The following is a 26,450-nucleotide window of genomic DNA, read 5'->3' as shown; positions in this document are numbered from 1 at the left end:
GAAAATCAGCCTCTGTTTGTAAGAAATTCTAAAAATATTACTCACCTATGCCTATCATGTCCTGCCACATTATAATCTTGGTTACAGCTCTCAAAATGTCAGAGCAGATCATGAACTAAAGATGTGTCATAGGCAAAATCATTTAAAAGGGAAATTCAACATAATGAACTGAAGAAAAAAATCCAACCACGAGAATAGTTGATGTTGACTATAATTTAAAAAAAATAGCATTCTTTACAAAATGCAAAACTGTATGAGCACTAGGATTAAAACTGCTAATCCCTTTCTTTTCCCCAGACCTCCCCAGCTAGCCATAAAATCCATCTGGCCCGTTGCAGGGGGCCCTGATTGCCTCCTGCACTGCTGGAATTCAGGCAGGATGGAGATATACAGTTTTCACCGCATGAGTTGGTGAGTTCAGAAAGAGTATTGTGTTGCTCTGGACAAGCAATCATTCCAAATTTTAGAAACAGTCTGGGGATGTGTATTCTAGAAATCTGCTCCCTTTTCACGTTCTCCCTAGTCCCTTGGAAGGGACACCCATCTGGGCTGTCCATCTGTCCAGAATTGGATTGTGGTCGCCAAGTCCCTCTTCCTTTCCGGGTGATTGATTCATGATCATCAGTGATCTTCAGCACATCCGCAGCTCCCCTGGGAGCCGATATATATTTTTAAAAATTAACTGAGTGCCTTAACTAGTAGTTGTCGGTGATACAGTGAGAGAGAAGACACTTCAAGACAGTTGGGATGACAGACAAGTAAAAAGTAAAAGGAGCTACCATGGGGATGTGCAAGAGGCAGTTTGAAAACACCTAATCTCCCCTCTACCCCCACCGACACCCCGCTTGGAGGATCAAGAAAGGATTCCTAGGGGAAGGGACAGTTAAGCTAAGTCCCGTAGTATCACCAGGGATATTAGAGGACCAGCCAGATGAAGAGCAAGTAGGTAAATGGAGAAGCCCTGAGGAAGGACCTAGGGAGGGCAGAGTGATGTCATCCACAAGGAAGGACCACTATATGGCAAGATCCAGTTGGGAGACGGAGATGGTGGGGAACTCAGAGAAGTGCAAATGGCTGAGCATAGCTGGAGAGAAAATCATCTGGTAAGGACTGGCACGAGGTGGAACTAGAGAGATGGGGAGGGTACCAGATGAGCAGGGAAGGCTCAGATTTGGGTGGGCCTGTGTGCTCTGGGCAAAGAGTCTAGACTTTGTCCTGAGGTCAATGAGGAGTCAATGTAAGGTTTTAAGGAGGTGAGGGACAGTCTTATTTTTTGGAAAGATGTCTCATCCAGCAGGATGGAGCATGGTCTGTAGACAACACTGGATGAAAAATAATGACTTTGGTGCTGTGACAAGGAATCCCTGTGTGAGTCAAGGAGGCTCTCCCTCATGTGGCCCAGACAGTGGGTTGCGAGGGAAGAAGATGGACGTGACCAACATTAAGGACAAAATCATTAGGAGTAGGTGACTGACTTGATCGTAGAGGATAAAGCAAAGAGCACAAGGCAACAAAGATCTAAAGGGGGTACAAATATGACAATCACCTTTTGCGGGGGTTAATAATCACATAGGTCATTTCTTTTTCATTTAAAATATTTATTTACTGTTAAAACATCATTTTAAATATTGTATGTTACAAAGAAAATTTGATAGATGTGATACTTAGCCAATGTTTTTTATGAAAATGGAAATTATGATGCTATCAATGTTTATTATAGTTAGATAGCTATTAATGCTCATATTGGACTGAACGATGAAGAAAATCAAGGCACATTTCTCTCCCACAATAGAGAAAAAACCTATGCATTAACCCCTCACCCACCTCAATTTTATTTCATTGAAATGCTGATATTCAAAGTAATATAGAAAAACTACATGACCATGTAAGGAAGAGAGTGATAAGCTATGTCTTCTGATGCTCCTGAGAAAACCAGGAAAAATCCTTACAAATATTTTCTGAACATTTTGCATAATTGCCATTTTGCCTGTCATTATAAACCAAAACTTCTTGGCCTTTAGCTGCTATGTTTGGATAAACATAAAACTTTATCAAGTATAAAAGTATACTTGAGGCTGGGTGTGGTGGCTCATGCCTGTAATCCTAGCAATGTGGGAGGCCAAGGCAGCTGGATTGCTTGAGCCCAGAAGTTCGAGACCAGCCTGGGCAATATGGTGAAACCCTGTCTCTACTAAAAATACAAAAATTAGCCAGGCACAGTGGTGTGTTCCTTTGGTCCCAGCTACTTGGGAGGCTGAGGCAGGAGAATCGCTTGAACCTGGGAGGTGGAGGTTGCAATGAGCTGAGATCCCACCACTGCACTCCAGCCTGCGCAACAGGAGTGAACGCCTATCTAAAAAAAAAAAAAAGAAAAAAAATCTTGACTAGGACAGCATTCAGTACTAATAACCTAAACTTTGTCTTTCTTAATTCCTTCTGTGACTGTCAACAACCAAAAAAAGAATCAGATCAAGAATGACATTTTTTAAAATGAGAAAAATTCTTGGTTCTATTACATTTTTTTATATATGGGAATAGGTAATATTTGTTGAAAATTGTGAAAAACCCTCTAGAATTCATAGAAATACCTAGAATATATATAAATATACACAAAATGGCATAATATGTAGAATAGCTACATATTATGTAAGTAGGAAACTCACAAATAAGCAATAAAGATCAATATTATGACTAAACATTATCCTCATTTTAGAGGTGACACTTGGGAAACAAATAAGTAGATATGAGAGAAGTAAAGCTTTCCTAACTGACCCTCATGTGACCAACTTTCTTTATTTCCATTATTCAAAAACTTCCAATATACCTCTGCTACTTAATGATTAAATGCTAAATTTCTCAGCCAATTTGCCTGTCAGCCTGGACACTCACAATGTCCAAAATTGCTTAATGCTTCAAACACTCTGTATTCCCCAAATTTCTATGAAAATGCATTGTGTTTCTCACACTTTTGTTTCTATTACTTCTTCTCCTTGAAGTGACTTTCATTCTCATTATTTCCCAGCAATCTTCGGCCATAAACCTTCCACTCTTTGAAGTTTATCTTCAATACTGTTTACTCCATGATAACTTTCCAGATTTACTGGACAAAGTGATGCTTTCCTATTTATTAGTCTTACCACATGTTGTTTAAACCTTTCTTATGAAATCTACTTAAAGTTTTGGATGGCAGATAGTCCTAAATTACCCATTTTGCTTTATGGTGAGACTCTTGAGGGCATTGTGTTGCAAAACTTAGATTCCTTTCATTTCCTAGAATGGAATTTCTGCTGAACCCGTGAATAAACTGAGTTGTTTTTCAGGGACATGGATTTTCAGACATTAAAATCTGGAACCCTCTTTGTTTGAAAGCTGATAGTTTAAAAATACTTCTTTAAAATCTTGTTTTAGAGTGACCATATTTAATATTAACTCAAACTCAGGAAAATGTATTTTTCATCTTGTTATATATGTTTTGGCTCTATTGATATATATTCATTATATATACATTTGTATATGTGGCTTAGTTCTAAAGATAAAACATAATTGATTCTCATTATCTTTCAGAATTTTTACTGTATTAGTCTGTTCTCACATTGCTATGAAGAAATACCCAAGATTAGGTCATTTATAAAGAAAAGACATTTAATTGACTCACAGTTCCACATTGCTGGGGAGGCCTCAGGAAACTTACAATCATGGCAGAAGGCAAAGGACAATCAGGCACCTTCTTCACAGGGTGGCAGGATGGAGTGCAAGAAGGGGAAATGCCAGACGCTTATAAAACCATCAGATCTCGTGAGACACATTCACTATCACGAGAACAGCATGGGGGAAACAGTCCCTATGATCCCATTACCTCCACCTGGTCCCATCCTTGACACAAGGGGATTATGGGGATTGTAGGGATTACAATTCAAAGTGAGATTTTGGGTGAGGGCAGAGCCAAACCATATTAGAAGCATTCAACTAATATAAGGGATAGGCATGTATGTCAGAGTTTCAAAAGTCAATTTGATTTCTTTTAATGGGGTAGATATAAATGGAGGGAAAAAACAGATAAAGATTTTCTTCCACCACTCCACCACACATACACACACACACACACACACACACACACACACACACTCACACACACAAAGTTAAAAGTTGACCACTATGGTAGTTTTAAAGATATATACACACAAGTGGAGTTTAATTCCACTCCCACTGAGTGTGGGCTGGACTTATTGACTTACTTCTAGTGAATAGAATATGGCAGAAGTGATCCGCCCGCTTGGGCCTCCCAAAGTGCTGGGATTACAGGCGTGAGCCACCACGCCCAGCCCATCTCTCTGTTTACAATCACTTCTTTAGAGAAAGCCAGCTACTATATCATAGGAGCAGCCCTGTGGAGAGGCCCATGTGGTGACAAATGGAAGCCACATAGCTGACTCTATTTCCTTGGAATGTGTCAGCAGCCATGTGAGTGAGCTCAAAAGCAACTCCTCAAGGACCTTAAAATGACTACAATCTCATGATAAGCTCTGAATAGGAATCACCCACTTAAGCCACCCTTGGATTCCCGACCCACAGAAACTTCCACAGTAGATAACGATTACAACTAACAAATCCTTCAATATATTTTCTGTCTTCTCAGCCATAATTTTTGTCATCTTCTCAAGAAATTGACTAGAAACTATAATAGCTTCATGCCAAGGAGGACCAGAAAGCAATTCATAGGGATCAACTTAAGATCGCTATCCACATCTCAGCTGTGTGACCTTGAGGGAGTTAGCTGACATTTTTTGTCTTCGTTTCCTATTACACTTACAGCGATAATCACTGAATCTACCCCAAGAAGATTAGGATAAAATACATTACTAAAATAAAAGTACTTAGGATTGTACCTGGAAACTGGTAATGGCTCCATAGATGTTAGCTATGTTGTTACATTATTATTATTATTATTTTGGTTCATAAAATAAAGCTAAGTGGTCTCCCAGATAGACATTCAGTCTTACAGAGTAATAATACACAGCCAGTATTCTGAAACCTGCATGTACAACTGATGAAAACATCTCCTTCCCATACTGTCAGAAACTAGGCTGCTTGTGGAATAATTGGTAGTCCTAAAAAGTGAGTATGATCCATAACAGAAATTCAAACTGAAATCCAAAGAAATTGTAGGAAAGTTTCCCAGAGATCTCAGTCAATTCAATAACCCTGCACGGCTGTTAGAACTACATTCCATGTGTTATTACACAACTGACAGGTCACGGGATAAATCATTCCAAACAGATGTCACACAATACCATGTGGCCCTGAGCTCTCTTGTCCTGCAGCCAAGGGGAAGCACCTATAATAGCTTTTTTTTGCACATATTCATTTTCTTTTTGAAAGTACATTCTTTTGGATGTACTTATTTTGAAAATAAGGACTTTGCCAAAACTAATTAATTCTCAAATAACATTTAGTATTTCTGGTTTGCAATATTTAGTATTTCTTTTTTGTAAATAAAAATGGGAAACAACTTCAACATGATAATAACTGATGCCTATCAGATCTGAGAAACACAACACAGACCAATTTTTAATCTCTCCCTCTGCACTTTTCCACTTCAGGCAAAAGAAATGAGTCATATCAAATTTAATTCTCGTGACAGAAGGAATCACATACTGTGCTGTTTATCCCTCATGAATGTCTGGATTAACTTCTCTCCCTTATCTAGCTTTTAGAATTTCAAAGTTCAGTTCTTCAGAAATGGGGCTGTATGTTCACTCAGGCAACTGTAGTTCAGAACTATATTTTTGGGCAAAGTAAAACAGCTTTTCTTTTTAAATAGAACAGTGTACTTTGTACTCGTCCTTTCATTAGGCAGAAAATTAACTCCCACTTTCTATTAGGAATATAAATGTTCCCGCTAGCAATCTAAGTAAGATAAATAAAAGAAAATCCCTACAAAGGAAAAAAATGGCTATTTGAAATTATAGGTACGTGAAACAAAATAAAAATAATTTATCACTATATCTTATTTCTGGTTGGGATGGGGAGGAAGGATTGGTAGGACTGTCTGAAAATAGAAAACAATCATGAAAAAAATGATTACTAATAGGGACCTCTGTGGCTTTGGGGTACACCAGCAGTTGACCTGGAGCTTCTACCTACCACAGCTCTAGCAATCTGTTAAGTATTTTTTTTAAGTCCCCTTGATTCAAGATTATTTGCAAGATCGCAGTTTGCTATTTATACATTCATTCGAGAAACTGTAAATAAGGTGAAATACCAACTGCAGTCAGCATGACCTGACCTCTCCATCTGTAAACCACAGCCTCTTCTGGACATGAAAGAGGGCCTCTGATGGAACTAGGCTTCATAGCTGCCTCCTTAAAAAGTCAAAGTAGGGTCATTATCTGCAGGTTCTTCTCTTCTCTTTTTCCTTTATTAAAATTGCCCATTCTTTGAGACTCATTTGAGTCTCACCTTCTCCCTGATGTTTTATCTGATTACTCAGTGAGCACTGACCTCTCCCTTTTCTGAACATCAAGTTTATTTCTGGTCTATATCAATGTACTGCCAATTAATTAAATACATTTACTTACTTGTTTGTGTCTTTTCTGTTAAAAATACGTAAGAATAGGCTAATGTTTTACATGTTTGTATTTATGGAATTTTGCCACTCAAGCTTTTTTAAAACTATGTTTGGTTTTGTGGAAAATGATCTTGTTCCCTTCAGACACAAATTCTAAAGTGTAAGTCATAGTTTATTACTGCCTTGTGGTAATAAAGTAGAATTTGAAATCTTATGTAACAACAGTAGGTGTAAAGTATAGCTTCAAAGTTCAGATAAAAAAAATGGGAGAAGATAGTCAGGGCATTAAAGACTATATACAGATTGGTCAACTTCCCTAAAAGAGAGATTAGGTGGGTTGTTTCTTACAGTGCAGAGGCTCTCGATGTTCAAGCTGTAATATCAGTAAAGGATGATAAATGGCATGTCATGGACAGAACAGCTACTCAAGATGGTAGCTAATCTAGTTACCAAATGTGTATACAAAAATTAATCATTTTCCAATAAATCACCAACATTATGTTAGGAAGTTAGAGAGGGTGGCCATTTGTAAAACAACAAAAATATAAAATATATATGAACTGATTTAACAAGAAATGTTTTGAACCTATATGAGGTATCACAAAAATATTTAATGAGACATAAAAATAAGCTTGAATAAATGAAAAAATATATTTGTGCCTGCATGGGAAGGAAAAATATTACCAAGATGACAATTCTCTCAAAATTACTTTATAAATTTAATGCAAATTCCAATAAAAGTTTTTCCCAGAATTGAAAAAAACAATTATAAAACTTATGCAAACATGGCAAACTAAGGGCAAAAATCTCTGCTAAAGAAGAACAATCAGGCCAGGTGCTGTGGCTCTCACCTGTAATCCCAGCATTTTGGAAGGCTAAAGTGGATGGATCACCTGAGCTCAGGAGTTTGAAACCAGCCTGGGCAACACAGTGAAACCCTGTCTCCACCAAAAAAACAAAACAAACAAACATACAAAAAACAAAAACAAAAGAGAGAGAGAGAACAGAGAAGACCTGCACTTTTACATTTTCAAATATATCTAAGTATACAAGAATTAAGATAACGTGTTAATAATACTTAATACTAGAAAAGACAGTTTACCACGGGAACAGAATAATGAGCTCTGACACAAAACTGAGTACATTATAAGTATTTAGCAAATAGTAAACATGGCATTTTAAGTGTCAATCAAGAAATAGTACAGTTACCTATTTGAAAAAAAAAATCAGTAGGACTCCTATTGGAATGCTTTCCTTTATAAATTCATCCAGAGCCCAGAAGACCAATATTTTTGCTTACTTCTCTCAAGTACAGTAGCCTTTCCTTTGGATATATTTCATTCAGTAAGTAAAAAGCTAAATATCCATTGTTTGACATGGGTATGTAACTTCTCTTATTTTCTAATTAAATTTCATTTCTCTAATGACAACAAACTATAATAAAAAATATGAACTTCCTTGCCTAGAACTTTGCTTATGCACCTTCATCTTTTGATTTCAGGATTTAATTATGATTTCAGCATTTAATTATCATCTGCTTCTGTCTATAATTTCTTTCATATTTTCTTCACATATTACAGTGAGCTCTGGACACCTACTTATTCATTTGTCAAAAACAAAACTGAAAATATTTTTAACAGAGAAGCTAAAAATCTTTATGCCTTTGCTGAGCCACAGCTGAACTCTAAAGACTTTGATTGTTTCAAAGACCAAAGGTACCTAATACCAGAAATGTTTTGTGTCATGATAGAATCTACAGCTGCATATTTATAGTATGTTCATATGGAACCACATAAACCTTAAATAAAAAAAAATTAAATGAGAATCACTTGGTTTAAATCTCATTATCTTTAGGATATTGATAAATCAACTAGTCACATTGTGACTCAGTTTCCTCATTTTTGAAATGTGTATATTACCTTTTGCCAAACATTCCTTACTAAGATGTGATGAAGAGTAACTGAAATACTGTATATGAAAACATGTTGAAAACTCCAAGGTGCTATATGAATGCTAGTTGGCATTGACAGCTATTCCTCATTCTCTTTTTGGTCATAGCCACGGAAGCCCTAGTCCGGCAGGAAAGAAGAGTCATTAGGCATCATCTGGCAACTTGGCTCGGAGAAGTCAGATCAGTCACCAAGTCTGGTGGGGCTGCAGCAATGGCTAGAAAGAACCAGTGACATGGTTGCCAGGTAGGTGCCAGTGCAAGTCTTGAGCCTGCCCAGACATTACTATGTACTCTGTCCTCCATCCTCCTAGCATATCCACCTTAGCCACCACCTTGTTGATGATCTTTGCCTGAACTAATCATCTACACCACTGTGTGAACTCTATCAATAACCTCAAAGTGGTATTTTATCACCTTTAAATTATACCCAAAGTCATGCTCACATGAATTAGAAGGGTTAGGGCTCTCATCTCAGTTCTATCTCCTCCTTACCCAGTTAGAGGTGGAGGTTTCTCTGTCCAGGAAGTAGGTACTGCAGAGGCCTTCAGGATAACTAGGGTCTGATATGAGAGAATATGTTCCTCCTTACTTCATTGAGCAACCTTTCCAGAGGCATTGAGTTCCCCTTTGCCAGGTGTTGGGCAGAAGTCTGGCCAGGGCTGCATGGAGGATTCCAAGGCTTGGGCCTGACTCAGGGCTTCTGTCCTATTGAACCAAACTTGCAACCTCAAGACACTTCTCTCCTGTTTTCCATCCTTCTAGTCTCTACTTCCTCTTCCCTAAGCAAACTCATTTTGACAGATAATTTCAAGGAAGAAAGAAGATGTCAAATAAACGGTTTAAAAAGTATTTTTTGTGGTTGCTCTGAAGTCCAAGAATAATTTTTTCATTTTATTTTTAAATACTTAAGGATTGAATACGTAAAGGATTGCAATGAAACTATAATGAATAATTAAAATGCTTGCCTTCTGTAAGCCTACAAGGGTATTTTACTATGCCACATATGGTATCATTTCAGCTTGGATATTTTGCCTAAAACAAGGGAAAATTTTAATAATAAGTCCTACATAAAATTATAGTAATGATGTTTGTCCCAAATAGAAATTCTGTGTCCTATTGCTATTTCATCTTTTTCATAGTAAGACTCAAATAAAATGATTGTGATCTTTAGTGAAAGGACTATGGAGCCCTGGGAGGCCCAGATGCTCAACATAAAAAAACTAGAGATAGAGGAGAGATGAAAAGATTGAGATAAAGGGATCTGTAGATGCTAAAATCAACATAGATCCTGAAGACAGATGTAGGAGAGTAAGAGAGAGGCAGAGGCCCGGCAGTGCTAGGATTCAAGTCTATTTTTTTCTTAAAATTATTGAAAATGTATTGTAGGCTGTGTTTCTTTGAAAAATAACTGTCAGAAGAAAAAATATATATACATTTTAATTTTGGAAAATTTCACAGCTGCACTCATTAAAGTAACTAACAAACCCCAAATAATTATTTTAAGAATGCCATTCTTCACTTTAGCTTATGATAATCTCCTTTTAAGCCCTACTAATAAACAGGGAATCCCATTTGTGTTTATATAACATAGCACATGATGAATTCAGCCATAGCATCAGAATTCTACATTTGCTTTGAGATTACAAGCACTTCACATACTAATGTTGCAAGTTAGCTTATCACCTCTACCCTGTAGAAAGAAGAAAAACTAATTGACAAAGCTATTTTTGTGTGTGTGTGTGTGTGAGACATTCCAAATTCTGACAGAGGGTTCTGGTTTTAGTTACCTCTGGGACTTTCAAATGGCCATTTGGAATTTGACCTATGGTGTTTTGTTCCAGAATAACAAGCAAAGTAAAATAATCCATGTAGCCCTTGAGGATCTGACGAAAGGCTGGGGTTAAGGGAGAAGGAGGAGGAGGGAAAATAATGACAGATTGTATCTGTCCTGAGTCACCTCCTGGAGTTTAAGGTAGGCAGCTAAATCCCATTTTATCCATTCTCTGACACTGCAAACAGAGGTACTGCCAGTCAAGATAGATCACAAAAGGCTTGTATTTCATTTTTCATAAAACCCTAGAACAATCAGATCTTCCTACTGAGACAGGACTTTTTATCTGGGTAGAAATATAGAGAAAAATGCTAGATTTCTCATTCTGAAGGGTCCATGTGCTAGACAGTGTGAAGATGTCTATTCAACAGTGGCTTGAGAAACGTCAAAACTCTTGCATTTTACTCATCTTTGAGCTATTACACAAAGGGGCTTTTTCTAATTTTAATTTTGACTATTTCTTTTTTTCTTTTTCCTTTTTAATTTAAATCAGAGACATATGTTTTTCTTGGTTAAACAGTATAATATGAATCACATGCATTTTTAAGGGTCAGTGCCAAGAAAAAGATTTTGTAACTTAAGAAACCAAAACAACAGGTTGACCTCAATTTAAATCCCACAAAATCTCATTGTCTTAATACAAGGAAAACAACATGATTTTAGTGCATATTTCTGAGGAAATAAAGAAGATTATATAACTTGTTTTTTTCTTAGTATTAGAGGCAATCTGGAAGCTTCTTAAATTAACTTAGGAGCAATTTTTCTTTTAGGAGCAAAAGTATTTAGCTTTTGGAGCTATATGTGTGTTCATTTAACCAATCAATTAGTTTAATCCATCAATAAATTTTTGAGTATGATTTTAATTGTCAGGTCCTATGCTAGGTTCAGAGTAAACACAGTAAGCCAAAAACAAAACAAAAAAAAACCTAAAAAAACAAAAAACAGTCACTGCCCTTCTCTCTCTTTACAGACAACAAATAAACAACAACGAAAACATTGCACAGTTACTCACTGATTATGATAAATTGCCAGCAAGGAACAGATGAGCTACTCTAATTGAGATGACCTTTTCTTTTTTTTAGATAGAGTGGTCAGAGAAGACCTTTCTGAGGCCATGGTATTTAAGTTGAGACTTGAAGAGCAAGAAGAAGCTAGACACACAAAGCAGATAATTTTTTAATGGCCATTTCTGGAGAGAAGTTTCCAAGGGATGAAGTTATTATACAGTTTCCAAATATTCCTGAAGAGGTCTAAAGAAAATGTATTCTGATTCCACCTTTTACCTGTTTTCCTTTATTTTTTTTTTCTCTCTCTCTTTTTGGAATTTGTTATTTGGATATAGGATACACTAGGCTGGTGCTCCAATTTTCTTATATTTTCTGTTTTCCTTGAAGTTTTAGGGGACTTTCTGAACTTTATTTTTCAAAATTCAGTTGAGTCTTTATTGTTTTCCAAATATCAACATTTCTCACCCAGACTAATGAACTAGCCTACTCACTCATCTTTCTGATCCTATTCCTCTATATTATCCACCCCAATCCCAAGTTAATTCTTGCATGGTCTTTTTGAAAGACTGCATGAGGTTTTTTGTTTTTATTTCTGCTTAAATTATTTGCTGATTTATTTGCACTTAGGATACAGGCCTAAATCCTTAGCTTTGCTGACATCATGAAAGATGTGGGCCCTCCCTAGCACTCCAGTTTCATCTTACATCATGCCACTCTTTGGTACTTTATCCTTACTGTCCAGCTTCATTTCCTAGAGTGTCCTGTGACCCTCTTGACTCAGAGCCTCTGCACGTGCTGTTCCCTGTGTTTAAGTCTCCTTTGTCCAGCTCTACCAACTTCCTTTATCTCTAAGTGTTCAGGTGTCATCTCATCTCCAGCATGAATTAGATGTCTTATCTTGTGCTTCTCATTGGGCTATACTGTAATGCTTAGCACATTATTCAGTTCCCTCATTACTATAAAGAAATACCTGACACTGGGTAATTTATAAAGAAAGGAGGTTTAATTGGCTCACAGTTCTGCAGGCTATACAGGAAGCAGAGTGGCTTCTGTTTCTGGGGAGGCCTCAGGGAGCTTTCAATCATGGTGGAAGGCAAAGGAGAAGCAAGGCATGTCACATGGCCAGAGGAGGAAGGAGAGGGGCGGAGGAGGCGCCATACACTTTTAAACAACCAGACTGCATGATAACTCACTCATTCAACATCAGGAGAACAGCACTGGGGGAATGGTGATCCATGATCCAATCATCTCCCACCAGGCCCCACCTCCAACACTGGGGATTACAATTTGACATGGGATTTGGGGAGGGACAGGATCCAAAACATACTACTTAGTTTACACACTTGTATCACCACCAGGCTGAGAGCTATTCTAACAGCTCTTTGTATCTTTGTATCCTCAACACAAAGCACAGTCTTTGGCATATAGTGTTTATAATTATGTTACAAATGAATAACATAGCTCATTTAGTATGAAGAAAAATAAACCATCAGTGATAATAAAGAATCTATAGTTGAAAATAGGTATGATTTTCAAGAAAAATCTTTTTCAAAGAAGAGATTTTTATAGAAAATAAACATTAACATTTTCTTACTTTCTTTGTTTTGCCCATTGCCTTCAGGATGGAAAGATTCAGGTCTTCAAGTGCTGCTAGTACATTCTCATACTCGCCCAAGTGCTGAGAAAAATATTCTGAAAAATGAAAATATTGAAATAAATTCATATTTGAGTTTAGGTAACCATAAAACAAAAAAATCAACTAATTATTTACTCCTTAAATGAGTAAAACAAAATGTCAGCTATAAGTGAAAACTGGAAGGTTTCCAAATAAGACTAAATAAGGTGACAATCTGCTCATTTCACTAAGACATCAAGAAAAAAGAAAAGGAAATCTGAATGATTACCATTATCCTTGAAGAAATGTTCCTTCCCACAAAAGTAGGAAAAAATGAATCTGAATCTACTGACAGGGATGTTTCAATAAAAAATTGTTTTTGACAATGTAGTATTATAGATCTCACTAGGACAGTAATTTTAGAAAAAAGTTAAGTTACATTTTATTGTTTCTTGGAGGAAACATTTAAGGAAGGTAAGCTCTTTTCAAGGTTAAGAGTCAGTGATGCAAAACATGAGAGGGTCTTCTGTGGCACCTTCTATGTAACTGTCCCTGTCACAATCTTTTTTTTTTTTCCAACAATTTGGGCAGAGAAAAAGTAAAGCCTATCACTCTTTTCAGTTGCTAGGAATAAATAATATAGTGGATTTGTGATTAAAATTAAAAGTATGAAACATGAACTGATCCTAAATTAGTAAGTTGAAATATATATAAATGCAAAATCTTATATTTACTTATAGAAATCTATGCATTTCTATAATGAAAGCAAACTAGCTTAACATAAATTTATATATTGAGAAGATCTAGGGTTTTCAGACACTAAAACATGAATAGTCCTCACCATTCCTGTGAACCCTTCCTTGGATGAACTGTAGTTTATTGCCATCTGTCTTTAATGTGCCACAGTATTTGTGGAACCAAATTAAAATGATAAATATTATCACATATAAGCCACTTGAGATTATGGGAATACATTTCAGCATGTTTGATGGAAACCGCCTTGATTAATTTATTTAATACTCTAGGAAATATTTGTTTATACTGATATTAATAACAACTGGAAATTGCCATTGACTGATATATTAGTTAATGTACAGACTTCTTTTGAGAAGAAAATAAACACAGGTGGGCACTAAATCAATTCCAGATCATGGTTGTCAAAATACAGTCTGTATACACTTAGGTTAAAAACAAATAACATATTTTTGACAAAAAGTAAAATGCATTCCTTGAAAACAATGTGGTGTAAACTATCTCTTATAAAGATTCTTTAGAAAGTGATTAGTTGGAAGATAAATAAAATATTTACTCCTTAAATACCTGCTTCAAAATAACATTTTAATTTGTGGTTATAATGTTGACTTTTTGATAAGGTTGACAAATATGTCCAACTTTATTTGTGCAATTATTTATAACAAATGAACACTCTTCATCAACCAGCGAGCAGTTAATGTGGCTGTAGAATATTCATAAGTTGGAAAAATAATGAATATCAGAACTGAGTCTATACTATGTTGAAACAAGCAAAAAGCATAAGAAAAATGCCAAAAAGTGAAGCTGTTACTTCATTTTTATTTTAAAACTTGTATATATAATGCCTCAAAGAGGATTGTGACAGGGGTTTTAAATGCAAATAGACAAAAATATAAAGTGAAAACAGGTTGGGCATGGAGGCTTGTGCGTATAATCTCAGTATTTTGGGAAGCGAAGGCAGAAGGATCACTTGAGCCCAGGAATTCGTGACCAGCCTGGGTCACACAGCATGGTGGTATGTGCCTCTGATCCCAGCTACTTGGGAGGCTGAGGTGGGAGGATTGCTTGAGCCTGGGAAGTCGAGGCTGCAGTGAGCCGTGATAGTGCCACTGCACTCCAGCCTGGGCTACAGATGAGACATTGTCTAAAAAAAAAAAAAAAGAAAGTGAAAACAAAAAAATTATTGCTAAAAAAGCAACTGTCTCTCTCTACATATATATTATATATAGATATCTATATTATATATATAATATATTATAAATAATGTATAATATATAATATATTATAAATAATGTATAATATATAATATATTATAAATAATGTATAATATATAATATATTATAAATAATGTATAATATGTAATATATTATAAATAATGTATAATATGTAATATATTATAAATAATATATAATATGTAATATATTATAAATAATATATAATATGTAATATATTATAAATAATATATAATATGTAATATATTATAAATAATATATAATATGTAATATATTATAAATAATATGTAATATATTATAAATAATATATAATATATAATATATTATAAATAATATGTAATATATAATATATAATATATAATATGTAATATATAATATATTATATATATTATTTATATAATATAGATTATATATTATATATTTTATTTATATAATATAGATTATATATTATATATTTTATATATATTATATATTTTATATATATTATATAATCTATATTATATAAATAATATATATTATATATAATATCTATATTATATAAATAATATATATTATATATAATATCTATATTATATTATATAATCTATATTATATTATATATAATATTATATATATAATATTAATATAAAATATTAATTAATAATATAATACATATATAAAATTAATATATATAATATAATATATATTATATATAATATAGATATCTATATATAATATATGTAGAGAGAGAGACAGTGATTAGTTAGAAGATAAATAAGAAAATACTTACTATATATATATATAGAGAGAGAGAGAGAGAGAGAGGTAAAGCCTCTTTTTAAAATAAATATTTCGTTCATGGACATTTGGCTTAATTAGTAAAGGTTCCTGGACAGAATTTAAGTTGTCTTTCCACTTTGAAATTGGACCTATGCACACAGATGCAGGCATATGCTGATAAAGCATATAAGAAAAACAATGACTAGAAGCTTCAGAGCTGACACCTATTTAGACTTCATTCTTTCTGTCCTTCATTCATCCACTTATTCATCTCGACTCTCCAAGTTAGAAAAAAAGAACAATCACTAGATAGTAAAGAAAATGACTGAGAAGGAAGAGAATGACAATACTTAAGTCGTGGATAGGAGCTTAAGTTGGAAATCTAAGTGTAAGGATTATTTTGAGGTGGTGCAGCTCAGTGTCACTAAGGCTCTTTTATAACTTACTCACTGAGGGATATGGGTCAGGCAGTCAAGGCAAGGGGGCTCCAATAAACTCAAAGAGGGAAGTTAGATGAAAGAGCCAGACACATCCAACATAGATAAAGAGAGATAACTCCCCTCCACTTCATCATAGTGAGTGTTCACTTACTCATTCTGTGGCCTAACCAACCTTTACTTAGGGCCTTTTATGTGCTAGGTGCTATCATAGGAGCTTGGAATACAAAGGTGAAAAGACAGAAGCCCTAAAGTCAGAGAGGAGAGAGAAACATTCCAAGGAACAACTGCAATACACACAATCATTGTTAAAGACAATGGTTTAAGGGCCCAGATACAAGGTGCATCCAAATAGAGGATAAGGCAGGAGAATTGCTTGAACCAGGGATATGAAGGTTGCAGTGAGCCGAGATTGTGCCACTGCACTCCAGCCTGGGTGACAGCACGAGATCCTGTCTTTGGGGAAAAAAAAAAAAAAAAAAGAATGCCCAAGTCTGCCTGAGTGAGTCAGAGAGGGCTTCATAGGAGAAACACCAGCAATGGCTCAGTTAACAGATGAATAGGACTTAACCGGCTGGATACTCAGAGGAAAGGCATGGAAGCAGCTGTTTTCCTGTCATGTTTGCAGGAGTATGTGTAGTTCAGCACTGCCAAGACATAAAGAACATGGCTGGAACATATTTGAGAATGGGAGGCAGCAAGGAAACAAATCCTAAAAGTCAGTGTTGGGAAACAAAGCTGTATGTGTTGGAAACAGTCCTTGCCAGATGCTCTCTGATCCTCAAGTCTAGGTAAGTGTTTTTGACCACCTGCGTCAGAATCCTCTAGTACCTCACTGTCCAAAGTTTGTTTTGTGGACCAGCAGCATTAGTTTCACCTAGGAGCTTGTTAGAACTCAGTGTCTCAGGCCCACTTCCAGTCCTGTTGAATCACATTCTGCATTTTAATAAGACCCCCAGGTGATTTGTAGGCTTATTTAAGTTCGAGAAACACTACTCTAGGGTACTTGTTAGAAATGAAGATGACTGAGAAGGTCTCATCTAGTAAATCACAATCTTTGGGTTGAGGGCGAGGTTCCCTAGGAGATTATGATGCAGAGTAAATTCGAGACCACTATGGGCAATGGGAAGCCATGGAAAGGAGAGTGACATCCTCAAATTCTCCTATCAGAAAAGGAAGGGATGCACTAAGGATGATTTGGGAATGTTAGTGACACCATCAAGAGAGAAGGGAGGTATCAACTGCCAGGAGGGATTTCATCACACAACTAGGACTATGAGCCATGCCAAAGCTTTGAAGTGGAATGAGCGGTGGAGTCCAGAATTTCAGCAGATCTGCAAACTCCAAGATGTGGCAGGCAGGAGGGAAGGACAGTGGCATCTTTGGAAGTGGCTGAGCTTGGACTAAAGTTTTATTCCAAGTTTCTCATGTTTGTGACTGATGTTTCTCATTTGAATCACAATACCAGTGTGAGTAGGGCAAATGTATATTGTCCTTAAGTCATGGCATTAGAAAGAATGACTTGGAACAAATATTGATTCCTTAAAATGCTTTTCCTTTGGTAACTAGAAGAACTTCCTGAAGAAAAGACCTATTTTGCTGAAACCTGTATGTGGGTTTCATGAACTTGAGCAAAACAGAGGTATATTGCACTTATGGAAATGTGTGAAAACCAATTCTCATCAGTTTAAATGAAGTATCATTGAAAAGTAGAGTCTGAACATTAGGTATGATGAAAAAGTAGAGCACAGTTTATAAGCAGATGTAGTAGGCCTGTTATCTGTCAGGAAGCAGGCTATATTCTCATGGATATCCAGTGTGCCATCTTCTCTACTAAAATGCTAACAATAAATTAGTTTCTACCTGCCTTTCTGTACGTAATCAGTGGTGTAGCATTACCAAACTACAGTTTTGTTCTGTTTTTCTATCCTGCACCTTAGTCTTTCAAGTTGTTGAGTTTTCAGGTCAGTTTAATGATTCTGTCAGAAGCAAAGGACCCACAGCTGCCACAAAAGTCTCAGCGGAAACTGGTCTCATAAAGTATTCTCATGAGTTTAGATGAGTCTCATCTAAACTTCTCAAGCAGTTAGAATTTCTCAAGTAGTAGACTAGGTAGAAAAGAAAGTAATTGAGATGAGAGAGAGTGTTAAAACCGCATGTTCTGAATAGGGAGGTCAGTCAGATCTAGAAATGTGGGCTATTTTGAGGGGATGCAGATAAGCGACACGCAAACTCTCTTACATCTCAATCATCAGTGACATGTGCCACTGGAGGAGGACACAGCAGTCTGGAGGAGGGCATAGAGCCTTCTGATTTCCTAGCACTCAGACTTACTGGCACAGGTCTCTGAGCACTGTCCGGGCTCTGCCAATCTCTGCAGTTTGGGTGCTTAGTGCACAGCTACCGAAAGGAACCTTGGGTATGAGGGGAATAAGCTTTTATTCTGGAGTTTCCCGTACGCTCAGTTATTTTATTTTACTTTATTTTATTTATTATTATTATTATTATTATTATTATTTTTTGAGACAGAGTCTTGCTCTGTCGCCCAGGCTGGAGTGCAGTGGCCTGATCTCAGCTCACTGCAAGCTCCGCCTCCCGGGTTCACGCCATTCTCCTGCCTCAGCCTCCAGAGTAGCTGGGACTACAGGTGCCTGCCACCACGCCCGGCTAATTTTTATTTTTATTTTTTGTATTTTTAGTAGAGATGGGGTTTCACCGTGGTCTTGATCTCCTGATCTCGTGATCCCCCCGCCTCAGCCTCCCAAAGTGCTGGGATTACAGGCGTGAGCCACCGCGCCCGGCCCCCGTACCCTCAGTTTTTATCCATCTTATTTATAGACTTCATATAACTTTTAAAATAGTTTAATATTTGGTAGATAACAGCCGACTAGATGAGAAATTACACTATTAAATATATTCAACCTTCCTCACAAAGCTTTCTTACAGAAAGGCTTTCAGATCAAGCACATTCATTGCAATTATTCTTCGCTCATCTATAAATATTTCAACTACCTATTCTTAACTACCAACTTCAAGATCTGCAAAACGGTTCAGTAAAAATGAGTAAGGTTATGAAAACAGTCATAAACAGGGTAGGGCCAGGAAAGGTAGTAATTATACTCCTGAATGCTTTAGATTAGAGCTAATTATGGTAGAAATACAAAATCAAAGCTTTAATGCCAGAGTTCAAACACAATTGCCTAATTAAAACTGAGTTATGTATTGACTGATCGTGATAAGATACGGCAAAAAAAAATGCATTTAGGAAGGCCTTCACAATTGTATGTGAAGAGTGGATAATTTTGGCACTTCTATAAACTGGTGGTGGGTGTGCACCTTAGAGAAATACATGTTTGGGAATCTACCATTCACAATTCAGAATTACTTGAACATGAGTGTGAGAATAATGTATATGAGAATATTTATTTCAATCCTGTTTTTCCCATGGAAAGTTGGATTCAAATTGAAAATCCATTAAAAGGAACTTGATTGAAAAAAATTAAGGTACATGAGACACTATGCAGCCTTTAAATAAAATGAAGGAAAAGGGGATGCAACTGCACTAATCATATAGTATAATCTCACTGTTGGAAAAAACAACAACACGTACACATATATATCAATGTCAATATACACATAATAATGTCTGGAAGAATATGTTCCAAGTAAATAGTAGAGCTCAGTATTGGGGACAACAATGAGTGGCAAAGAAGATTGACACGTTAGCTTATACGCCTACATAATTCTGTTAAATTTTAAAAAAGTAGTTATGTATTACTTTCACAATTAAAATTACAAACACATTTTTTTCAAAATAAATATTTTAAATTCTAGGTCCTTAACTTAGTAACTGACAAATTAAGTAAAAGCCTCAGAATTAAAGTTTTACATACCTGCAACTTTTAATTGGCTTCTAGGAAAGAACATATGAAATCTACTTTTCATGCCAATCAAGTTCTGCCCCTCCCACGCACAAGGGGGAATTTGTGCCGGGTGTGAATTGACATATTTCACTTGCTAACACTGAAGCATTTGGCTTTGATTAGAATCCAACTTAAATATTTACTTTATATTCACAAAATAATGAGAAATGAAATGACACTCTGGAGATTAAAATGCATATTCTTGAACAGAGAGGGGGAGGATTATAACACATGACTGTGAATACAATCACTGGATTTAAAAAACACAGAACAATTCCTGTTGAATTAAAGCCCCACATACCAGTTCCCTAACTAAAGCTATAGGGGGAAAATCATAGCCAAAGCTTTTTCCATAAATACAGGATAGGGACCTAATCTAGTTCCATTATAGAAAAAAGGCATATTTTTAAAATATTTTTTTCAGTAGAGGAGTAAGTGGAGATATGCTATCATACTTTAGAACTTGAAGTACTTTCAAGGGAAAACAGAGGATAACACAATATTCCTTAATGACAATAGGCAGGCAACATAGCAAATAAAGAAGAACCACTTAGTGTTTTTATCTTAAAAGCCCTTATAACAGTTTGCTTTGTCATCAGCTGTGGCCTACCCAGGCAAAGTTAAGTGAAAAACAAAAAATAGATATAAATGAATGATTTGCGGAAATAATTACTTTGGCCTGACATAGCTAGACATTTTAGGGAAATGGGTCTGCTACCTTAATGAAATTATCAAGATAATCTTGTGTTCTCCATTTTATCTTTTCACTTCACTGACCAGGACTGTGTGCACATAGATGAGAGTGGACCACAACTTGGCCTTTATGGTGACTGCTATTCATTATAAAGCTTCACGGCAATGGTCCATATGGGCACTTTCAGGTACTTAACCATGTGTGCACAATGCTACTATCTGACTGTGTCTGAAAGAATGGCATGATTTTCCCTGTTGGTATTTCATAACTAACAAAAGCATGTCCTGCTTTGGTACTGGAGTACCTTGCTCCTCCATAAACATATCTGGAATTTCAATTGGATTTTCCTCCCTGAACCTGAGACGGACACTATGCTAGGATAAGAAGCATGAGTTTTTTTTACAATCATTGGAAAATCTGAAAGGTCGTTGTTGGAGATTATGCTCATTTTGTTCAGTTATTGCCTTGAAACCCTGTATTCTGATATTTTGTTCTCGTATTACATCTTTTGGTGTTGCTCTACCACTTTGATGAAATGGAAAATAACCACTCTTGAATATAAGAAAATGGCCTTTTTTTATGGTTTTGGTAAATTCTGAAACTGTAAGAATTAGAAGATGTTCAGGAAATGCTGATAGTTTCAATGAGGAGTTCTCAGACAAAACTCAACTCTAACTACCAAAAATGTTTTGAACAGCCTAGACAATAAGATCGAACTTAAATAAAAGTATTATCTTAAACATTTATCTTAAAACATAAAACATTAAACCTTCCAGTATTCAGAGAAAGATAGCTGTTTCAAATGGAATAGTCTCATAATGTTCTATTTTTTCATAAAATAATAAAATTTTAAAATTTTACCTTTCCATATTTCTAATCTTTAACTATTGTTCCAACCATAAAGATGAAGAAAATAAATGAAGAGGCTATTAAACCAGGCATTTGTAAAGATGTATCTGTCCCCATTGAATCACTTGTTTTGCAAGTGACATTTACAACTCCAGAATGGTTTAGGCAGGTATGAGACAAAGTTATTTTTACATTTCAAGAAGAGAGCTTTGTAAGATAGTAACAAAAGGCTCTGCACAATATATCATGCAGAGAATAATGAAGTTGTATTAAACATCAATTAAAAAATATATTCAAACTTGTGGAGAATTTGCTCTTGTGAAACTAATGTACTGATTGTAACAACAATTCTTCTTCTATGAACGAACTAATGAGGCCCAACTCTTTCTGGAGTGAAATACATACTTGAGCAAAATTCATGGGTAAAGATAAATCCCTTGAGATCTCGATTAATTTTTCCTTTGTGAACTCCTAATATACAACATTAATTCCAAGGTTGATATATATCAAACAATACTCTTTTTCCTTCTTAAGCAAGTAATAGATTTGACTGATCTTAAAGAAACACTTACCACATAGCTCTTCTGTGTCAAGATTACTGAAAAGATGAAACAAAAAAAAACAGTGTTATTACTTTGGTAATATTTTTAACTATGTTTTTAAATAGTTAAATACAGTTAGTCTCCAATCTATATTATTAATTGATGGTATGTAGTTAAGGTATTTCTCTTATAAATTCTACATTATTTAAATAGTCTTAGGTCAATTAACAATGATTATGTCAGATTCTTCGGACAAATAATTCCTGAGATTTATATTTTCCTCTGCAACATGATGGGGAAAAGAATGCATATTGGTAAAGAATGTAGGCTCTGGATCCAGAATGCCTGAGTTCAAATCCTGACTCTGCAATTTACCTTCTATATGACTCTGGCTACTTTACATCTCTGTGTCTCAATTCGTCTGACCCAAGATGAGGATAGTAATAAAAATTTCTGGTTCATGGGATGCTGTAGGGTTTAAATGAATTAATATATAAAGCACTGAACTGTAATTGGCACAAAATAAGCACTTGATGAATGTTAGCTATCATAAGTCCTGACTTGATAGAAATGCTAGAATTTCCTTCCTAAATTCAGCCTTTGAGGTAAGTTTGATTCAATGCTTATTTCATATGATTTCTAAAACAAAATAAGAAATTAAATTACTCATCAACAATATAAACCTATTACTCTTATGAAGGCAAATGCCTTCAAGATGAAATATTAGCAAATATAATACATGACTATCAGAAGAATAATGTCCTTTACCAAGAAAGGTATGGTACAGGAATGCAGATGGTTCAATATCAGGTAATAAATCATTATAACTTATTACACCATAACTTAAAGGAGAAAAATGATCATATTAGCAAATGCTGAATGGGAATTTCCTAAAAATTTAACAGTAATTCATAAGTTTTAGAAAGTTTAAATGAAATAGAAATAGAACTCAACCTTGTAAAGATGCTGAAGGCTATTAAAGAGCAACGGAAAATATTAGTTTAGTTAACTGAAAATCTTGACTTTATATAGTTGTCACATGTCAATGCTCAGTGTAAATAGTCTTCCTAATCCAGTTGTCCTTTAAGTAGTAGCCAGGTTTGCTAACCAGGGGAGGCATTGGTATAAACATTCCAAACATTGGGTACTTTTATGAACTCTGTCACTCATTTTTAAAAGTTATTTTAAACTCAGTATTTCATTCTAGACACTAAATACTTGATCTTAGATAAATTATATCTTCATAACTAAATGAATATTTTTGCAAAGTAATATTTGCCACCAGGTAGAATATGTTAAGTGTTCTCCAGTAATTTTGGTATGGACTCCCATTCATTCATTAATTCCACAAACATTTATTGCTATGTGCCAGGCATTATTCTAACTGCCACAGATGTATGAGGTTGCAATATCTACAAACATGACTCTGTAAGATTACTTGTCTCTAGAATCTCAACTTAGAGGTAGACTCATACAGCACATAAACAATTTTAATGCAATAAAATAGTTGTTACGAGGGAAATAGAGAACTGGCAAAAGGTGTCCGGAAATATATCATAGAAGATAAAATTGTCAAGCTAAATCTCAAATGTTAAATTGTTGAGCTAAATCTCTAAATAGTAGTAGAGGAGACAGCCAAAGGGAACACATTCTGGTTAAAAGAAACACTGTAATAAAAGTCAAAAGTATGAAGAGCATTCAATTTCAGAAAACCGAGTAGTTTTTTGAGAGTAATAGGTTACAGCCCTGTGGTTCTGCAGGGTCCAGCCCCTGTAGCTGCTTTCATGGGCTGACATTGAGTACTTGTGGCTTTTCCAGTTACACAGTGAAACTTGTCAGTGGATTTACCATTCTGGGGTCTGGACGATGATGGCCCTCTTCTCACAACTCCAGTAGGCAGTGCCCCAGTGCAGACTCTATGTGGAGGCTCCAACCACACATTTCCTCTCTGCTCTGCCCTAGTAGAGATTCTCCATGAGGGTTCTACCCCTGCAGCAGACTTCTGAGTGGATATCCAGGCATTTCCATTCATCCTCTGAAATCTAGGCAGAAGCTCCCAACCCTCAGCTCTTGCCTTCTGCACACCTGTAGGCTCAACACCATGTGGAAGGTGCCAAGGCTTAGGGCTTGCACCCTCTGAAGTAACAACAAGAGCTGTACCTTGGTCCCTTTTAGCTGTGGCTGGAGCTGGAGCAGCTGTGGCCGTGATGCAGGGCTCCATGTCCTGAGGCTGCACAGAGCAGCAGGGCCCTAGGCCTTGTCCATGAAATGATTTTTCCCTCCTAGGCCTCCAGGCCTATGATGGGAGGGGCTGCCACAAAGGTCTCTGAAATACCCTGGAGACATTTTCCCCATTGTGTTGCCTATTAACATTCAGCTCCTCTATATTTATGCAAATTCCTGCAGTGTTGAATTCCTCTCCAGAAAATGGGTTTTTCTTTTCTACCACATGGATGGGCTGAGAATTTTCTAAACTTTTATGCTCTGCTTCCCTTTTAAATATAAGTTTCAGTTTCAGATAATCTCTTTGTTCACATATATGAGCATATGCTGTTCGAAGCAACCAGGCCACATCTTGAATGCTTTGCTGCTTAGAAATTTGTTCCGCCAGATATCCCAAATCATCTCTCTCAAATTCAAAGTTCCACAGATCCTTAGAACAGGGGCACAATGCTGTCAGTAACGTGGCTAAAGTATAGCAAGAATGACCTTTATCCAGTTCCCATCTCCATCTGAAACCACCTCAGACTGGACTTCACTGCCCATATCACTATGGACATTTTGGTAACAACCATTTAACAAGTCCCACTTTCCCTCATCTTCCTGTCTTCTTCTGAGCCCTCCAAACAGTTCCAACCTCTGCCCGTTACTCAGCTCCAAAGTTGCTTCCACATTTTCAGTTATCTTTATAGCAATGTCCCACTTCTCTCTTACCAATTTTCAGTATTGATCCATTCTGGGATTGCTATAAAGAACTACCTGAGACTGCATAATTTATAAAGAAAACAGATTTAATTGACTCAAGGTTTTGCAGGCTATACAGGATGCATGGCTGGAGAGGCCCCAGGAAACTTACAATTATGGTAGAAGGGAAACAGGAAGCAAACACATCTTATATGGCAGGAGCAGGAGAAAGAGAGAGAGTGAAGGGGGAAGTGCTACACAATTTCAAACAACCAGATCTTATGAAAACTCACTCACAATCACAAGAACAGCAAGGGGGAAATCCACCCCCACGATCCAATCACCTCTCCCCAGGTTTCTCTCCCAACATTGGGGATTATAATTCAACATGAGATTTGAGTGGGGACATAGAGCCAAACCATATCAGACAGAAAAAGGGTGAGAAAGGGGGCAAGAGAACAGTTTGCAAGTTACAGTCCAGGCCAGTTCTCAGAGTGGGGAATATAACCCAAGTGGCATACAAGGCCAGCCACTGAATGGGCAAGAAGAAATATTTGAACTTCTATTTGTATTTATAATTACTTTTAAACGTTTTTCATTTATCATTGTATAATTTTACAATGTATAAATGTTAATACAGTGGTGCATTTGTATAATTGATAAACAAATAAATCTATATACCTATATCTGGATTGCAAGCTAAAAAGCAATACCTAATAAGGGAGTTTGATCAGTAACAGTTTAGAAGTCTCAGAATGATAGATAGAAATGAATAGATAGATGCAAAGGATTCTGAGGTAAAAATCAACAAAACTTGAAAATGTGTTAGATTCAGATTAGATAGCTTAGAAATTTTTAATAGCATCATTGAAAACATTTTGGTCATTAAAACATGTCATTTCCTAATCGTAGTGTTTTCATAGCAGTTCAGACTTGAAAAGGACATAAAAGTTCATCTTGTTTTTATATTTGTTTTCCTCAGAATGGTTTGCAGCTTCATAATGAGATTTATTTTGAATTTCCAAAAGAATAAACAGCCCTAATCCATTATTGAAAATGGAATTACTTGGAATATATCATACAACATAGCAGTTTAGAATAATCTGCATGACATTAGTTCTACTTGTTCCTTAATAAGAGACAAGGTTTGTAAAATACTATAGTGTTTGTGGCTTCACATATTCCTTTATTCAGCTGTTTTTGTGCTACGTTGTTAGTAGTGGGTAGCAAAACACTGTTGCAGAAGGCTTACATGGATGAATTCTAGTAGAATTCATTTCTTACTGTGATATATATATCCATTCTTTAGTAATACAGAATTTTTAAAAAAATACTAATCCATAGATAAGCCTAATGTACATCTGATAGCATGCAACATTTTCCTC

General features: G+C 35.8%; 1 protein-coding gene across 1 annotated transcript in view; it reads right to left on the bottom strand.

Moving 5' to 3' along the window:
- NECAB1 (N-terminal EF-hand calcium binding protein 1) overlaps positions 1-26,450 on the bottom strand; it is a 167,520-nt gene that overhangs the window by 63,679 nt on the left and 77,391 nt on the right. The window contains exons 4-5 of the mRNA XM_004047289.5: positions 22,192-22,217; positions 12,952-13,049 (exon numbers count right to left, since the gene is read on the bottom strand). Coding sequence (XP_004047337.3) covers positions 12,952-13,049; positions 22,192-22,217 — 124 coding nt within the window. The remainder of the gene's footprint in view (positions 1-12,951; positions 13,050-22,191; positions 22,218-26,450) is intronic.

This window comes from Gorilla gorilla, chromosome 7, assembly GCF_029281585.2.
Source record: "Gorilla gorilla gorilla isolate KB3781 chromosome 7, NHGRI_mGorGor1-v2.1_pri, whole genome shotgun sequence".
Taxonomy (NCBI): Eukaryota; Metazoa; Chordata; class Mammalia; order Primates; family Hominidae; genus Gorilla; species Gorilla gorilla.
The sequence above is the reverse complement of the archived record's forward strand: the minus strand, read 5'-3'. Positions and strand labels throughout refer to the sequence as shown.